The sequence below is a fragment of the Dasypus novemcinctus genome, chromosome 3, assembly GCF_030445035.2.
Source record: "Dasypus novemcinctus isolate mDasNov1 chromosome 3, mDasNov1.1.hap2, whole genome shotgun sequence".
NCBI lineage: Eukaryota > Metazoa > Chordata > Mammalia > Cingulata > Dasypodidae > Dasypus > Dasypus novemcinctus.
The window spans coordinates 139,932,276-139,948,775 of record NC_080675.1 but is presented as its reverse complement, the minus strand read 5'-3'; the positions used below and the strand labels follow the sequence as shown (position 1 = coordinate 139,948,775).

The 16,500-nt window shown below is 38.6% G+C and overlaps 1 protein-coding gene across 6 annotated transcripts in view; it reads left to right on the top strand.

Moving 5' to 3' along the window:
* DPP8 (dipeptidyl peptidase 8) overlaps nucleotides 1-16,500 on the top strand; it is a 66,877-nt gene that overhangs the window by 3,828 nt on the left and 46,549 nt on the right. For all 6 annotated transcript variants that reach the window (XM_071214244.1, XM_071214245.1, XM_023587270.2 and 3 more), the window contains 2 exons: nucleotides 940-1,209; nucleotides 6,093-6,205. In XM_071214244.1, coding sequence (XP_071070345.1) covers nucleotides 951-1,209; nucleotides 6,093-6,205 — 372 coding nt within the window. In that variant the 5' untranslated portion in view covers nucleotides 940-950. The remainder of the gene's footprint in view (nucleotides 1-939; nucleotides 1,210-6,092; nucleotides 6,206-16,500) is intronic.

The window sequence follows — 16,500 nt, the reverse complement described above, 5'->3', positions numbered from 1 at the left end:
TCCTTGCGCGCATCAGCACTGCGCATGGCCAGCTCCACACGGGTCAAGGAGGCCCGGGGTTTGAACCGCGGACCTCCGATATGGTAGACGGATGCCCTAACCACTGGGCCAAAGTCCGTTTCCCCAAACTTTCATCAAAATATTGATGGCACAAACATTAAATGTTTTCTGCGTCAACTAATTTAACTACTTAGAGCCACTTGAAGATAGTGTCTTTATTTCTCTTAATCACAAGAGTAAGAGTTGTCCATTCTGTAATAGTAGTCTCATATGTTTCCTTAAAATACAGATTCCCTGCAAGTGATCATAAAATAGTGATGTCTAGGCAAGAGCAGAAGACTCAAAAATATACCAGCCAGTTAAATGTTTCATGGTTTGGAGTTACATTTAAAAGGAGATAGTATTTACATGTCTTAGGTACAAGTGCCCTAGAAAGGTTATTACAAGTACATTGTGACAATTTTATTATTTATTATTTTATAAAAGGTAGTGGTTATTTCTGTTAGTTGAAGAAATTCACATTCAAATGCCAAAACACTTAACTCTCTTAGCACATTTAGCTTCACTATTGACATACTCTTGGGTGGAGCATAGCAGCCAACTGGCATATGGCCTGCTTCCTTCCAGTGTGGGAAAGAAAAAGCAATTTTGGCAAGAGATGCCTAAAGAGAGCCTTTTATAAAAGTTTCCAAAGGGATTTATCGGCACTGTGAAATAGACATGGCCTCAATTTTTTTAAAGTCTCATTTTTAAACTGAACATAGGAGGGGGAAGTTATTGTTTTGTTTTTTTTTTAACTAAGTTTCACATTGCAGATGTACTGAAAAGCATTTTTCTTGCCTTTTTTTTTTTTTGCTGGGAGGGTTGGTTATTAGACTCATCTGGTGACTATAAGAGATGTCAGGCTTCTGAACAACTTCATGTACCTTGATTTTCTAGGAAAATGCAACATGGCAGCAGCAATGGAAACAGAACAGCTGGGTGTTGAAATCTTTGAAACTGCGGAGTGTGAGGAGAATATTGAATCACAAGATCAGCCTAAATTGGAGCCGTTTTATGTTGAGCGATATTCCTGGAGTCAGCTTAAAAAGCTGCTTGCTGATACCAGAAAATATCATGGCTACATGATGGCTAAGGCACCACATGATTTTATGTTTGTGAAGAGGAATGATCCAGATGGGCCTCATTCAGACAGAATTTATTATCTTGGTGAGTTTGAAGTTATTCCTGAGATGAAATGTTTTCTTAATTCAAACACAGAGGTTAGATGTAATTGGTACTTAAATTTTGGTGAATAAATAAATAAATTTATGGCTTTTGGTTCCGTTAAAGGGCAAAAAATTTTTTTGATTGAAGAACTTCCATTTTGGTGCTGTGTAATTTTGGTTTGTCTCACTAACTTTATTTTTTTCTTGCTGGTGACAAATCATGGTCCTAGCATTTCTACTCTTAAGATTTAGTACTATAGGTATATTCACACATATGTGAAATGATCTGATATTAGTTTTTGATACGTAATCTCAAAGTCAAAAGTCAGTTAAAGATGCCAAAAATTACTTCTTCCTAAAGCTAATTCAAAATGCTTTTCCCTAGGAACGGGTCAGATTAGAAACAAATGATGAAACTGTTATTTTGTTCCCATTCTCAACAGCTGCTGCTTTCATTTTCTAAACCAGTGCTGGTTGTGGTCCCTTCTTCCTGAGTTGATTCAGACCAGATTTAAGGGCTGTCTAAATTAAATAAACTAATCAACTGATTGACTTTCGTCTATTTAATTTTTTAAAAGTTTCCTTCCCTCCTCCAAAACTTTCTAATATGTTTCATATATGTCCCTTTAGAACAAAGGTTCTTAACAAGGGGTCCATGAGCTTGAGTTGAAATTCAAAACATTCTTGTGGGGACGTGTTGGTGTGGGTATGATATATTTATTTATTTATTTATTTTTAAAGATTTATTTATTTATTTATTTAATTCCCCCCCCCTCCCCCGGTTGTCTGTTCTCTGTGTCTGTTTGCTGCGTCTTATTTCTTTGTCTGCTTCTGTTGTGGTCAGCGGCACTGGAAGTGTGGGTGGTGCCATTCCTGGGCAAGCTGCACTTTCTTTCGCGCTGGGCGGCTCTCCTTATGGGCGCACTCCTTGCGCGTGGGGCTCCCCTACGCGGGGGACACCCCTGCGTGGCACGGCACTCCTTGCGCACATCAGCACTGCCCATGGGCCAGCTCCACACGGGTCAAGGAGGCCCAGGGTTTTAACCGCGGACCTCCCATGTGGTAGACGGACGCCCTAACCACTGGGCCAAGTCCGTTTCCCATGATGTATTTATTAAATTATACACAGTCTAGTGTGGACTTAGTAAGGGGTCTGTGGTTTTCACCTGACTGGTAAAGGGGTCCTTGAAATAAAAGGTTACAAACCCGTTTTAGAGAAATCCTCTTTACGTACCCTTAGACAAATCTATATGCATTTTTTAAAATGCAACAAACTGTGTACTAACACAGTTCTTCACCTCGCTTTTTTCATTTAATTCATTTTGAAGATGAGTCCACATTCAGTAAATTATAGATATAATTCATTCTTTTTTTAACAGCTTCAGAGTATTTGATTATATAATTGTGCCATATCTTATATAACCAAGCCTCTAATAGTGTATATTTAGGTGTTTCTAATCTGCTAATACAAAAGCAGTAACTATCACTGTATCAGATCAGTTCACATATGTGTGACAATACCTATAAGACATTCTTAGGAATGGAGTTGCTGGGACATAGAGTGCATGTATTCTGAATTTTGATTGATAGTGCCAAAATGCCCCTCCAAGGAAGTTATATAGTTTTTCCATCAGCATTGTCTCAAACTAGGTATTTCCTCACACCAGCAGTGAGTAGTCAAACTTTATCTTGCCCAATTTGAGTAGTGAGCAGTGCTTTCATTGTAGTTTTTAATTTGTATTATGAGTGAGATTGCACATCATTTCACATATTTAAAAGCCATTTGTATTTTCTGTGACTCATAATAACATGAATAATCTACCTTTTCCCCTATGACTAGAAATCCCACCTTTATGGTATATCGTGTTCCCAGATACATATTTAGGTCTATTTTTAAATTTCGTTTTGTACCATTGATCTGTCTGTCAAATTATGCTGCTATTATTATTATTATATTTCTCTGTATTCTGACAATGCTAGTTCCTGTTAGTCCTTTTTTATAATTTTCTGGACCATTCTTGTTTGCTTGTTTCTCTGTAAGAACTTAAAATTAGCTGGTGTAGTCCCCTTCCCCCAATCCTATTTGTACTGTTTTGTGGTTACATTATATTTACAGATAAACTTAGGGAAAATCGACATCTTTAAGATAATGAGCTTTTCAAGAAAATTGTATGCCTTTTCATTTGTTCAGGTCTTTTTTATATATTCCCATAAATTAAAAAATTTTCCCCATATCTGTTTAAAAAATTTTTTTTTTAGGACTGTGGGTTGAACTCAGAACTTCATACACGGGAAACAGGCGCTCAACCACTGAGCGTCATCTGCTCCCCAATGAGAACTGGTGTTTTTGCTTTTTTTGGTTGTTATTGTTTTTTTATTTTTATTTATTTATTTAGTTAGTTTTTTTATTATTTTAAGATATGTAAATAACACAAAATGTTACAATAAAAAATATAAGAGGTTCCCATATACCCCACTCCTCCCCCATTGACAACTTGTTTCATTAGTGTGGTACATTCATTGCATTTGATGAGTACATTTTGGAGCATTGCTACACTGCATGGATTATGGTTTTTGTTGTAGTTTACACTCTCTCCCAGTCCATTCAGTGGGTTATGGCAGGATATATAATGTTCAGTTGTTAACTGTTTTTAAGGAGTTACCAGGGATTGAACCTGGGACGTCATACATGGGAAACAGGCATTCAACCACTTGAGGTTCATCTGCTCCCCTGAAAATTTTTAATGTACTTTATATATATATATATATTTTTAGCCTAGCTAGAATAAATCTTTCCTTTATAGGAAATTATATATTTTTGAGAACTCTTATAGCAAATGTGGCATTCTTAGAAGAATCTATTGTTTAGTAACAAGTATTTTGTCACAGTAAGAGTTTGTTCTTTCACATGCTAAGTTTTACCTCTTGCCTTCTAACATATTATCCTGGGGGGGGGATCAAAACTTATTAAGAATGTTCTCTGAACACATCAGCCCAAATAGATTGGTTAGTTCCAAAGACAAATTAAAATATCAGTATCTCATCAGGAAAGAAACAGTGGGAAAAGCCTATGTGGTGCTTAAATAGAATTGATGTAACTATATCTAGAATGCCTTGGAAGTTTTTATTTGTCATAGATAAGGCCAAGAAGACATGAAACTAGAAACAGTATAAAGAAGGGGCACTGAAATGATTTGAAGATGGATAAGTATCAGTTCTTCATATTTAAGGGCTGAATGCTCTTAGAAAGAAAAGGCGTAAGGAAGATATGATCACATTTTGTAAAATTTTGAATGGTTTTGATAGGTGACCACATTCTTAAGAATTCTAGAGCAAAACAACTCTAGAATATATAAAATAGATTTAAGAAAAAATCAAATCCTGAAGTAAATGTCAGCTGATGTTGAACTTACTACTCCAGAAGGCAACATAAACCAAAAAATGTTTTAAGAAAAGGTTTAGGAAAACATGGATGTAAAGGAAGATATGGATATTTGAAGGTTCATTCCCAGCCTTTGCAAGGGTTAACATGGAAGTTACCAAGTCTTCCACAGACTATCTTCTGCTGCTAATTTCAGAAACAGATTGAGGATCTGTTCCACCTAAGAGAGTTTCCTGTACTTTTTTGTGGTTTATATTCTCGTTCCTTCACCCTTTCCTAACTTTTTGGAAGTGATTCCTTTCTAGCCCCTCTTGAGGTAGAATGATTTTTCTTTTGCTGTGTTTTGTGTTTTCTTTGGTTCACATTATCATAACAATAGTGTTTCTCTTTTCTTGTATGTAGCTCATTTTAGACTCCTGTAATCTTCCCACTTAGTTATTAGATGATTTCATAGGATAAACCTGGCTTCTACTTAATTAGGCCTCTTTCCTTTCCTATTCCACAATAAAGGACAAAGATTTTTAGTATATTAAATATCAGATTGTGTTTTAATATGGGTATGCTTTTATTTGAAAATCTAAAGACCTTATTAATGATTACATTTTTAGAACTTTTATAAGTAAGAAAAACTAGAATTCATTTAGACATATGTATGTTTCTAAACAAGTACTTTAAATGAGTCAGAAAAAGAAGAAATTTAGTGATATGAAGTTGTCAAAAAGTTCCCTCATTTTGGATCTTGTGACTCTATTGCCAACTTGTAAGGGACTAACAGTTTCCAAAAAATCCTAAAACTGACACTTGTCTTAACTCTCCTTGCACACATCTTTACATCTTACAAACATCTTCCATATTTGTTTTGAGAGGACTAAGATCTGAAGATCAGAATGAAACCATGAGCAGTTTTCTTTGAAGCTCATGATAGATCCCATAGTGTGCAAAATAATGCAGTATATAGAAAGCATTGGAAAACAGATGTGGCTCAGCCAATTGGGCTCCCATCTACCATATAGGAGGTCCAGGGTTCGATGTGCAGGGTCTCCTGGTGAGGGCAAGCTGGCCCATGTGGCAAGCTGGCTCATGCGGAGTGCTGGTCCAGGCAGGAATGCTGCCCTGCATGGGAAAGCCGCCCTGTGTGGGAAAGCTGCCCTGCGCAGGAGTGCTGGCTGACGTGGAGGGCTGGCGCAGCAAGATGACACAACAAGAGACACAGAGGAGAGAGAATAAGATGTAACAGAGCAGGGGAGCTGAGGTGGCACAAGAGAGTAATTGCCTCTCTTCCACTCTGGAAGGTCCCAGGATCGGTTCCTGGAGCTGCCTAAACAGAGTACAAGCAGATACAGAAGAACACACAGCGAATGAACACAGAGAGCAGATAACAGGGTGGGAGGGAGAAATAAAAAGTATATATATATATGAAGCATTATGTACTTACTACTATGATTATAATAAGAATGCTATTTTTAAAAAAATTAATAATAAATGATTGTTTTCTCTTATAGCCATGTCTGGTGAGAACAGGGAAAATACACTGTTTTACTCTGAAATTCCCAAAACCATCAACAGAGCAGCAGTCTTAATGCTCTCTTGGAAGCCTCTTTTGGATCTTTTTCAGGTAAGATACAACATTATATTTCTGTGATTTGGTGGACATTTTTACATGTAATGTTTATTTTGAAGCAGAAATTCAATTGTAATTTTATCGTTGAAGTAGATATGAATCAGAAGTAACTAAAACATTAAAAAATTTTTGTGTGACCCTTAAATTCCATTTAATTCTCAATATCTAAAACAAAGAGATTATGATTAACTGCCTTCCTCTCCCTGTGCCTCTTTCCCTTCCATTAACTTTCTAGTTACATAGTTCTCACAATTTTTTGAAGAAGACTTTCACAGTAAAAGAACTAATATAGTTTCCCAGGAAGGTTTAATTTATATCTTAAATTTGTTATTGTACTTAATAACAGCACTGACTTTAATACTAAATTTGATTTTTACTTTAAATAGCATAATTCAGTTTATGTAAAATTAAAACTTAGGGTTTTGTTTGTTTTGGGGGGGAGGTTTTAGGCAGCAGCCACTGGGACTAGGGTTTTTATGGAGAATCTTTAAAAGGAATTTTTTTCTTTTAGAACATTTGTAGGTTTACAGAAATATAACATAAAAAATATAGAGTTCTCTTCCCTACATATGTACAGTTTTCCCTATTATTAAAATTTTAAAGTTTAGAGATTTCCTTTGGATTTTTTCTTCAGAACAAAAAAGTAAATAGTTGAAAACATCCCAAGAATAAGATGATGGTTTAGGTGGAATTGTTTGCCTTATAACTTCTCATTTATTATTTTTAAATTGAGGTTTTGTTTTTTTTTAACAAGTCAGTTTTATTGATACATATTAATAAAGCATACAATCAGTGGTACTTAGTGTGATCACAGTCGCACAGTCATCACCACAAAAAATTTTAGACAATTTCATTACTCCAAAAAGAAAAACTCCACACCCGTTAGCATTCCTTCCCCAGCCCTACATAACCACTGATGTAATTTCATTTTTATAAATTAATTTATATTTACATTTTATATAAATGGAATCATAAATACTTTGTGTCTGGTTTCTCTTATTTAGCATAATTTTTTCTCTGATATTAACATTTTATAGTATTAACATTTGTTCAGCTTCAAAGAAAAACAGTCTTATATATGCAATTTTACCCATATTTATATTTCATGTGAAGTTTTACTATGCTATACCATTCCACGTTAATTTTTTAGCTTTCCTTTTAGTAACTACATGACCTTAAACTTTTCCATTTAAACGACTTTCATTTGACATAATAGTATTGCTAGTTAGAAACATTATGTTGGGCTTTCAGCTTTTCTGTTCATTTCCAAAGATATTAACACACATCCTTTTTATCAGTTCTGCATAATTTACCCCTTAGATTTCCTTATAGATTTCCATTCTCTAAATGCATTCTATTTTCTGGTGACCCATTTTCAAGGTAGTAACTCCATGAGATTATACAATATATTTAGGCGGTAGACTTGGCCCAGTGGTTAGGGCATCCGTCTACTGCATGGGAGGTCCGGGGCTCAAATCCCGGGCCTCCTTGACCCATGTGGAGCTGGCCCGTGCGCAGTGCTGATGCACGCAAAAGAGTCCCGTGCCATGCAGGGGTGTCCCCCACGTAAGGGAGCCCCACGCGCAAGGAGTGTGCCCCGTAAGGAGAGCCGCCCAGCGCGAAAGAAAGTGCAGCCTACCCAGGAATGATGCCACACACACGGAGAACTGACGCAACAACAACAACAAAAAAGAAACACAGATTATACAATATATTTAGTTCATAGTAGCTAATAGTAATACATAGTAGTACAGTCATACAGTATTTATCCTTTTGTATCTGGCGTGCTTCATTCAATAATATCCTGCAAGTTCATCCATTTTGTCATATGTTTTATGACTTCATTTCTTCTTACAGCTGCATAATATTCCATCGTGTGAATACACCACAGTTTGTTTATCCATTCATTGGTTGTTGGAGACCTAGGTTATTTCCAGCTTTTGTGCATAATGCCACTATGAACATTGATATGCAGATGTCTATTTATGTCACTGCTCTCAGTACTTCCGGGTATATACTTACCCATTAATGGTATTGCTGGGTCACGTAGCAAATCTATATTCAACTTTAAGAACTGCCAAACAGTCTTCCACAGTGGCTATACCATTCTACATCCCCACCAACAGTCAATAAGTGTTCTTATCTCTCCACATCCTCTTCAACACTTGTAGTTCTCTGTCTTTTTAATAGTGGCCATTCTGATAGGTGAGAAATGATATCTCATTGTAGTTTTGATTTGCACCTTGCTAATCACTAGTAATATTGAACATTCTTTCATATGTTTTTTTACCATTTGTATTTCTTCTTTGGACAAATGGCTGTTCAAGTCTTGCCCTTTTTTTTTTTTTTAAGATTTATTTATGTATTTCCTCCCTTGCGGCTTTTTTTTTTTTTTTTTTTTTCTGTCTGCTCTCTGTGTCCATTTGCTACATGTTCTTCTGTGTCTGCTTGTCTCCCTTTGTTGCATCATGTTGCTGCGCCGGCTCCCCATGGGCACAGACCGTCAGATCTCTGCAGGGCGCGGGCAGGCTTGCCTTCACAAGGAGGCCCTGGGATGCGAACCCAGGGCCTTCCATATGGTAAATGGAGCCCAATCAATTGAGCCACAGCTGCTTCCCTTTTTTTTTTTTTTTTAAGATTTATTTTTTTTTTATTTCCATTTTTAATTGGGTCATTTTTCCTTTTATTGTTGAGTGGTAACATTTCTATGTATCGTGGATATTAAACTTTTATCAGACATGTGATTTCCAAATATTTTCTCCCATTGAGTAGGCTGTCTTTTCACCCTTTTGACAAAGTCCTATGAGGTGCAAAAGTATTTGATTTTGAGAATGTCCCATTTATCTATTTTTTGTTGTTGTTGAATGTGCTTTGGGTGTAATGTCCAAGAAACTATACTTACCACAAGGTCTTGAAGAGGTTTCCCTACATTTTCTTCTAGTAATTTTATGGTCATGGCTTTTATATTTAGGTCTTTAATCCATTTTGAGTTGATTCTTATATAGGGAGTGAGATAGGGGTCCTCTTTCATCATTCTTTTGGTTATGGATATCCAGTTCTCCCACCACCATTTGTTGAAGAGACTGTTTTGTCCGTCAACATGGACTTAGTAGGTTTGTTAAAAACCAGTTGGTGGGAAACGGACTTTGGCCCAGTGGTTAGGGCATCCGTCTACCACATGGGAGGTCCGCGGTTCAAGCCCCGGGCCTCCTTGACCCGTGTGGAGCTGGCCCATGCACAGTGCTGATGCGCGCAAGGAGTGCCCTGCCACGCAGGGGTGTCCCCCGCGTAGGGGAGCCCCACGCGCAAGGAGTGCACCCATAAGGAGAGCCGCCCAGCGCGAAGGAAGGAGCAGCCTGCCGAGGAATGGCGCCGCCCACACTTCCCGTGCCGCTGACGACAACAGAAGCGGACAAAGAAACAAGACGCAGCAAAAAGACACAGAAACAGACAACGGGGGAGGAGAGGGGAATTAAATAAATAAAAATAAATCTTTAAAAAAAAAAACAAAAACCAGTTGGTTGTAGAGGTGAGGGTTTATTTCTGGACTCAAAGTTCTCTTCCATTGATTGATATGCATATCTTTATACCAGTACCATACTGTTTTGACCACTGTAGCTTTGTAATGTTTCAAGGTCAGACAGTGAAATTCCTCCCACACCACTCAACAGCATCTTTTAAGATGCTGTTGGCTATTCAGGTGCACTTTCCCTTCCAAGTGAATTTGGTAATTGCCTTTTCTGTTTCTGTAAAGTAGGCTGTTGCAATTTTGATTGGTAATGCATTGAATTTATGAATCAGTTTGGGTAGGATTGACATTTTCATAATATTTAGTCTTTCGATCCATAAGCACGGAAAATCTTTCCATTTATTTATGTCTTAATTGACTTCTTTTAGCATTGTTTTGTAGTTTTCTGCATATACATCCTGTACTTCTTTGGTTGAATTGATTTTTTTTTTTTTTAAGATTTATTTTTTTATTTCTACCCCCCCCACACCAGTTGTCTGCTCACTGTATCCATTCGCTGTGTGTTCTTCTGGGTCTGCTTATATTCTTGTCAGTGGCACCATGAATCTGTGTCTCCTTTTGCTGCGTCATCTTGCTGCGTCAGCTCTCTGTGTGTGCGGCACCACTCCTAGACAGGCTGTACTTTTTTTTGCAGGGAGCAACTCTCCTTACGGGGCACACTCCTTGCACATGGGGCGCCCCTACATGGAGGACACCCCCGTGTGGCATGGCACTGCTTGCATGCATCAGCACTACTCATGGGCCAGCTCACCACACGGCTCAGGAGGCCCTGGGTTTGAACCCTGGACCTCCAGTGTAGTAGGCGGACTCTCTATCCGTTGAGCCAAATCTGCTTCCCGGTTAAATTGATTTCTAGGTATTTGAGTGTTTTTGTTGCTATCATAAATGGAGTTTTTCCCCCTGATTTCCTCCTCAGATTGTTCAGTACCTGAGTATAGAAACATTACTGACTTTTGCATGTTGATCTTGTATCCTGCCATTTTGCTGAACTCATTCATTAGCTCAGGTAGCTTTGTAGTAAACATTTCAGAATTTTCCAAATATAGGGTCATATCATCCTAAACTAGTGAGAGTTTTACCTCTTTTCCTATTTGGATTGGCTTTTTTTTTTTCCTTGTCTAATTGCTCCAGCTAGAATTATAGTACAATACTAAAATAGTGACAGTTGACATCCTTGTCTTGTTTCCAATCTTAGAGGGAAAGCTTTCAACCTGAAATGAATATGATGTTGGCTTCATATATGGGCTTTTTCGTATATGCCTTTTATCATATGAGGGATTTTCCTTATATTCCTGTCTTTTGAAGTATTTTTATCAAGAAAGGATGCTGGAGGGAAGTGGATGTGACTCAAGTGATAGAACTTCTGCCTACCTGTGGGAGGACCTGGATTCGATCCATGGGGTTTCCTGGTGAAAAAGAAGAGAAAGCCTGCCTGTGTGGCAAGCCAGTGCCCATGCAAGTGCCCACGTGGTGAGTCAGTGCCTGCGTGAGTGCCTGCATGGTGAGCCAGTGCCCCGCGCAAGTGAGTCACGCAGCAAGATGGTGACACATCGAAAGAGAGACAAGGGAAGAGTCAAGGTGAAGCGCAGCGGAAACCAGGAACTGAGGTGGCGCAGTTGACAGGGAACCTCTGTCCCCATCAGAGGTCTCCAGGATTGAATACCAATGAATCCTAGAAGAGAGAAAATGAGAAGACAACACAGACAGCAAAAACAGTAGGGCAGGAGGAGGGGAAGGGGGGGAAATAAATAAATAAATCGTTTAAAAAAGGAAGAAAGCATGCTGGATTTTGTTGAATGCCTTTTCTCCATTGATCGAGATGATCATTTGTTTTTTATCCTTCAGTTTGTTAATGTGGTGTATTATGTTGATTGATATTCTTATGTTGAACCAACCTTGCATACCAGGAATAAATCCTACTTTGTTGTGATGTGTAAGTCTTTTGATATGCTGTTGGATTCTATTTGTAAGTATTTTGTTGAGAAATTTTGCATCTGTGTTCAGTAGAGAGATTGGTCTGTAACTTTCCTTTCTTGTAGTGTCTTTATCTGGCTTTGGTATTAGGGTGATGTTGGCTTCATAAAATGTTTGGATAATTTTCCCTCCTCTTCAATTTTTTGGAAGAGGTTGAATAAGATTGGTGTTAATTCTTGGTAGAATTTACCTGTGAAGCCATCTGGTCCTGGACTTTCCTTTTTTGGGAGATTTTTGATGACTGATTCAGTCTCTTTAAATGTGATTGGTTTGTTAAGTTCTTGTATTTCTTGTAGTGCCAGTGTAGGCTGTTTATGTATTTCTAGGAATTTGTCCATTTCATCCAGGTTGTCTAGTTTGTTGGCATACAGTTTCTATAATAGCCTCTTATCCTTTTTATTTCTGTGGGGTCCATCATAACTTTCCCCCTTTCATTTCTGATTGTACTTATTTGCATCTTCTCTCTTTCTTTGTTAGTCTTTCTAGAGATTGGTCAATTTTGTTGATTTTTCTCTTTGTTGTTGTTGTTGGTTACAGTTTCATTTATTTCTGCTCTAATCTTTATTACCTGTTTCCTTCTGCTTGCTTTAGGAATGGTTTACTGTTCTTTTTCTAGTTTATCCAGTTCAGTTAAATCTTTGATTTTAGCTTTCTTTTTTAATATTAGTGTTTAAGGCTATAAATTTCCCTCTCAAGAGTGCCTGCTCTGTATCCTATAAATTTTGATAAGTTGTGTTTTTTGTTTTTTCCCAGGGATTTTTACCATTTTTTAAAAGAAGATTTATTTCATGTGTTTATCTATTTCCCCCACCCCCCACCCACCTTGTTGTTTTCTGCTTGCTGTCTTTTTGGGAGGCCCCGGGAAGTGAACCCCGTACCTCCTGTGTGGTAGGTGGGTACCCAACTACTTGAGCCATATCAGCTTTCCTAAGTTGTGTTCTTGTTTTCATTAGTCTCAATATATTTACTGATTTCACTTGCAATTTCTTCTTAGACCCACTGATTATTTAGGAGTGTGTTGTTTAGCCTTTATACATGTGTGAATTTACCTCTTTCCTGTCTATTTTCTTCTTTTTTAAAAAAGATTTATTTATTTATTTATTCCCTCACCTCCCCCCCAGATGTCTGCTCTCTGTGTCCATTCGCAATATGTTCTTCTGTAACCATTTGAGTCTGTGTTTCTTTTTGTTGTGTCATCTTGTTGTGTCAGCTGTCTGTGTGCGGTGCCATTCTTGGGCAGGCTGCACTTTCTTTGGCACTGGGCGGCTGTCCTTCCGGGACACACTCCTTGCACGTTGGCGCCCCTACGCAGGGGACACCCCTGCGTGGCACAGCACTCCTTGTGCACATCAGCACTGTGCATGGGTCAGCTCCACATGGGTCAAGGAGGCACGGGGTTTGAACCGCGGACCTCCCATGTGGTAGGTGGACACCCTATCCATTGGGCCAAGTCCCCTTCCCTCCTGTCTGTTATTGATTTCCAGTTTCATTCCATTTGATCTAGTAGGTGCTTTGTATATAATTTCAGTCTTTTTATATTTATTGAGAGCTGCATTGTGACCTAACGTGTTCTATCCTAGAGAAAGATCCATGGGCACTTGAAAAGAATGTATACTTCACTGAGTTTGGGTACAACATTCTATATATATCTCTGTTAGGTCTAACTCATTTATTGTATTGTTCATGTTCTCTGTTTCCTTGTTGATCTGTCTAGTTGTTGTTTCTAATGATGTGAGTAGTGTGTTGAAGTTTCCAACTCTTATTGTAGAGATGCCTATTTGTCCCTCAGTTTTGCCAGAGTTTGCCTTGTGTATTTTGGGGCACCTGGTTAGGTGCATAGATATTTATGACTGTTCTATTTTCCTGGTGGATTGTCCCTTTTATTAATATGTAATTGCCTTCTGTAGCTCTTATAACTTTTTTGCATTTAAAGTCTGTTTTGTCCAATATTAGTATAGCTACTCCTGATCTTTTTTGGTTACTGTTTGCATGGAGGATCTTTTTCCAACCTTTCACTTTCAGCTGGTTTGTATCCCTGGATCAAAGGTGTGTCTCTTGTAAGCAGCCTATTTATGGCTTATGTTTTTTTATCCGTTCTGTCAGCCTATATCTTTTGTTTGGAGAATTTAATCCATTCTCGGTTAATGATAGTACTGTAAGTGCATTATTTACTTCCTCTGTTTTATTCTTTGGTTTTCATATGTCAGATCTTATTTTTGTCTGTCGTTTTACTCTTTTGGTTAAACTTTCTGCTGTTCTTTCTTCTATACTCTCCTCCAAGCCTCTCTTTCCTGTCTTTTTCTCTCAGGCCCTAAGGCTTCCTTTCATATTTCCACAAAGGTAGATTCTTTTTTATGAACTCTTTTAGTTTCTATTTGTTTGTGAATGTTCTAAACTCACCTTCATATTTGAAGGACAGTTTTGCTGGATGAAGAATTTTCGGCTGGCAGTTTTTCTCTTTCAGTATCCTCATTGTATCATACCACTGTCTTCTTGCCTCCATGGTTTTTTCTTTTTTTTTTTTAAATACTGGGGAATGTACCTGGAACCTTGTATGTGGGAAGCACAACAGCGAGTCATGTTGGCTCCCCTGAATTGTTTTTTTTTCTCATTTGTTTTTTGTTTTTTCAGGAGGCACCGGGAACCGAACCTAGGATCTCCCATGTGGGAGGGGGGAGCTCAGTCGCTTGAGCCATATGCACTCGCCTCCATGGTTTCTGATGAGAGGTTGGCACTTAATCTTATTGTGGTTCTCTTGTATGTGATTCTTTGCATTTCCCTTGCTGATTTCAGACTCAATCTTCTCTTTATCTCTGATATTTGTCATTCTGAATAGTAGGTGCCTTGGGTTAAGTCTACTTGGATTTATTCTGTTTGGGGTACATTGTCCTTCTTGGTTATTGATACTTATGTCTTTCATAAGGGTTGGGAAGTTTTTGGTCATTATTTCCTCAAGTATTCTTTCTGCCATTTTTTCCATTCTCTTCTCCTTCTGGGACCCCAATGGCACCTATTGTGTGTTTCGCATTGTCATTCAGTTCCCTGAGACTCTGTTCCATTTTTTTCCATTCTTTTCTCTTTATCATCAACTGTCTTTTCAAGGTCAGATGTTCTGTCCTTGATATCACTAATTCTGTCTTCGATCAATTCACCTCTGCTGTTATATGCCTCTAATGTATTTTTTTTTTTTAAAGATTTATTTTTATTTTATTTAATTCCCCTCCCCTCCCCCGGTTGTCTGTTTTCTGTGTCTTTTTGCTGCGTCTTGTTTCTTTGTCCGCTTCTGTTGTCGTCAGCGGCACGGGAAGTGTGGGCGGCGCCATTCCTCGGCAGGCTGCTCCCTCCTTCGCGCTGGGCGGCTCTCCTTATGGGTGCACTCCTTGCGCGTGGGGCTCCCCTACGCGGGGGACACCCCTGTGTAGCAGGCACTCCTTGCGCGCATCAGCACTGCGCTTGGGCCAGCTCCACATGGGTCAAGGAGGCCCGGGGCTTGAACCGCGGACCTCCCATGTGGTAGACGGACGCCCTAACCACTGGGCCAAAGTCCGTTTCCCTAATCTCATCCATTTTGTCTTCCATTCCCATGAACTCTGTTACTTTTCTTTGCAGGCTTTCAAATAGTTTTTTTTTTTTTTCCTCACCTAGTATCATCCCAATATCTATAGCTCCTTAGTCATAGTTTCCTTCAACTCATTGAATTTTTGTAATTTTCAACTCATTGAAAATTGTAATTTTTTGCTGATGGCTAGGCATATGAATATGTTGGTGAATTTACTAATGGTCAATTCCTCTCTCTTGCCTAGTGGTTTTGTTTCATGGCTTTTCTTTGATTTCTGTTTTACCTTATTCTAAGTCTTTAACATTGCCCAACTTAAGTTATCAAAATAGGGCCAGGGACTCACTAATGGGGAGCAGACCAGATCAAGGGGACTGGGACAAAGATACCTAAATGTGATTTTTTCTCCCTACAGTTTCTAGGCTGGCCAACAGATGGTGTTTGTCAGCGAATCTTGCCATGGTGGTGGTTCTTTGAACTTCTACTTGCCAGTAATTCTGGTTTGGCCAGAACTGAGATTCATAGTGGGCTCTGCTAGCCATTCACTGAAGAGAAACCACTTTCTGCCCGCCACCTCACCTTCTCTCTTACCAGGGAGGAAAATATCCGTTCCCCTCTCAGTTGGCTGCAATGTGCCTGGGGTTTTATCCAGACTGTTCACCCTTGGGGTAGCGGATGGGTGCCGTTCTCAGCCATGGTGGCTAATAACTCTTAGTTTTCATTTCAGTTTCTTTGTCTTTCTGTTCCTCACCCTCTGGGGGGAGGGGTGTGTCCCTGTCCTGGTCTGCAGAGCCTCAAATCAGTTTCTTCAGATGGCTTTTTGTCCTTCTTCCATTGTTTTTAGTGAGAGTTGAGCTCTGCCTTCTTATTCCTGTGCCATCTTCTCAGAAGTCCCATTTTTATGAACCACATTTTGTTTATCCATTCATCAGTTGATGGATATATGCGTTATTTCTACTTTTTGACTTTTATGAGTAATGCTGCTCTGAACATTTGTGTACAAATTTTTTTGTGAACATATGTTTTAATTTCTCTTTGGTATATAAGTAGGAGTGGAACTGCTGGGTCATATGGTAATTCTATGTTTAAATTTTTGAAGAACTGCCAAACTTTTTCCACAGTGACTGCTCAACTTTACATTACCAGCACTGTGCAGGGCTCCAATTTCTCCACATCTTCATCAACACTTTTTATTGTCTGTCTTTTTTATTACAGCCATCTTAGTGGGTG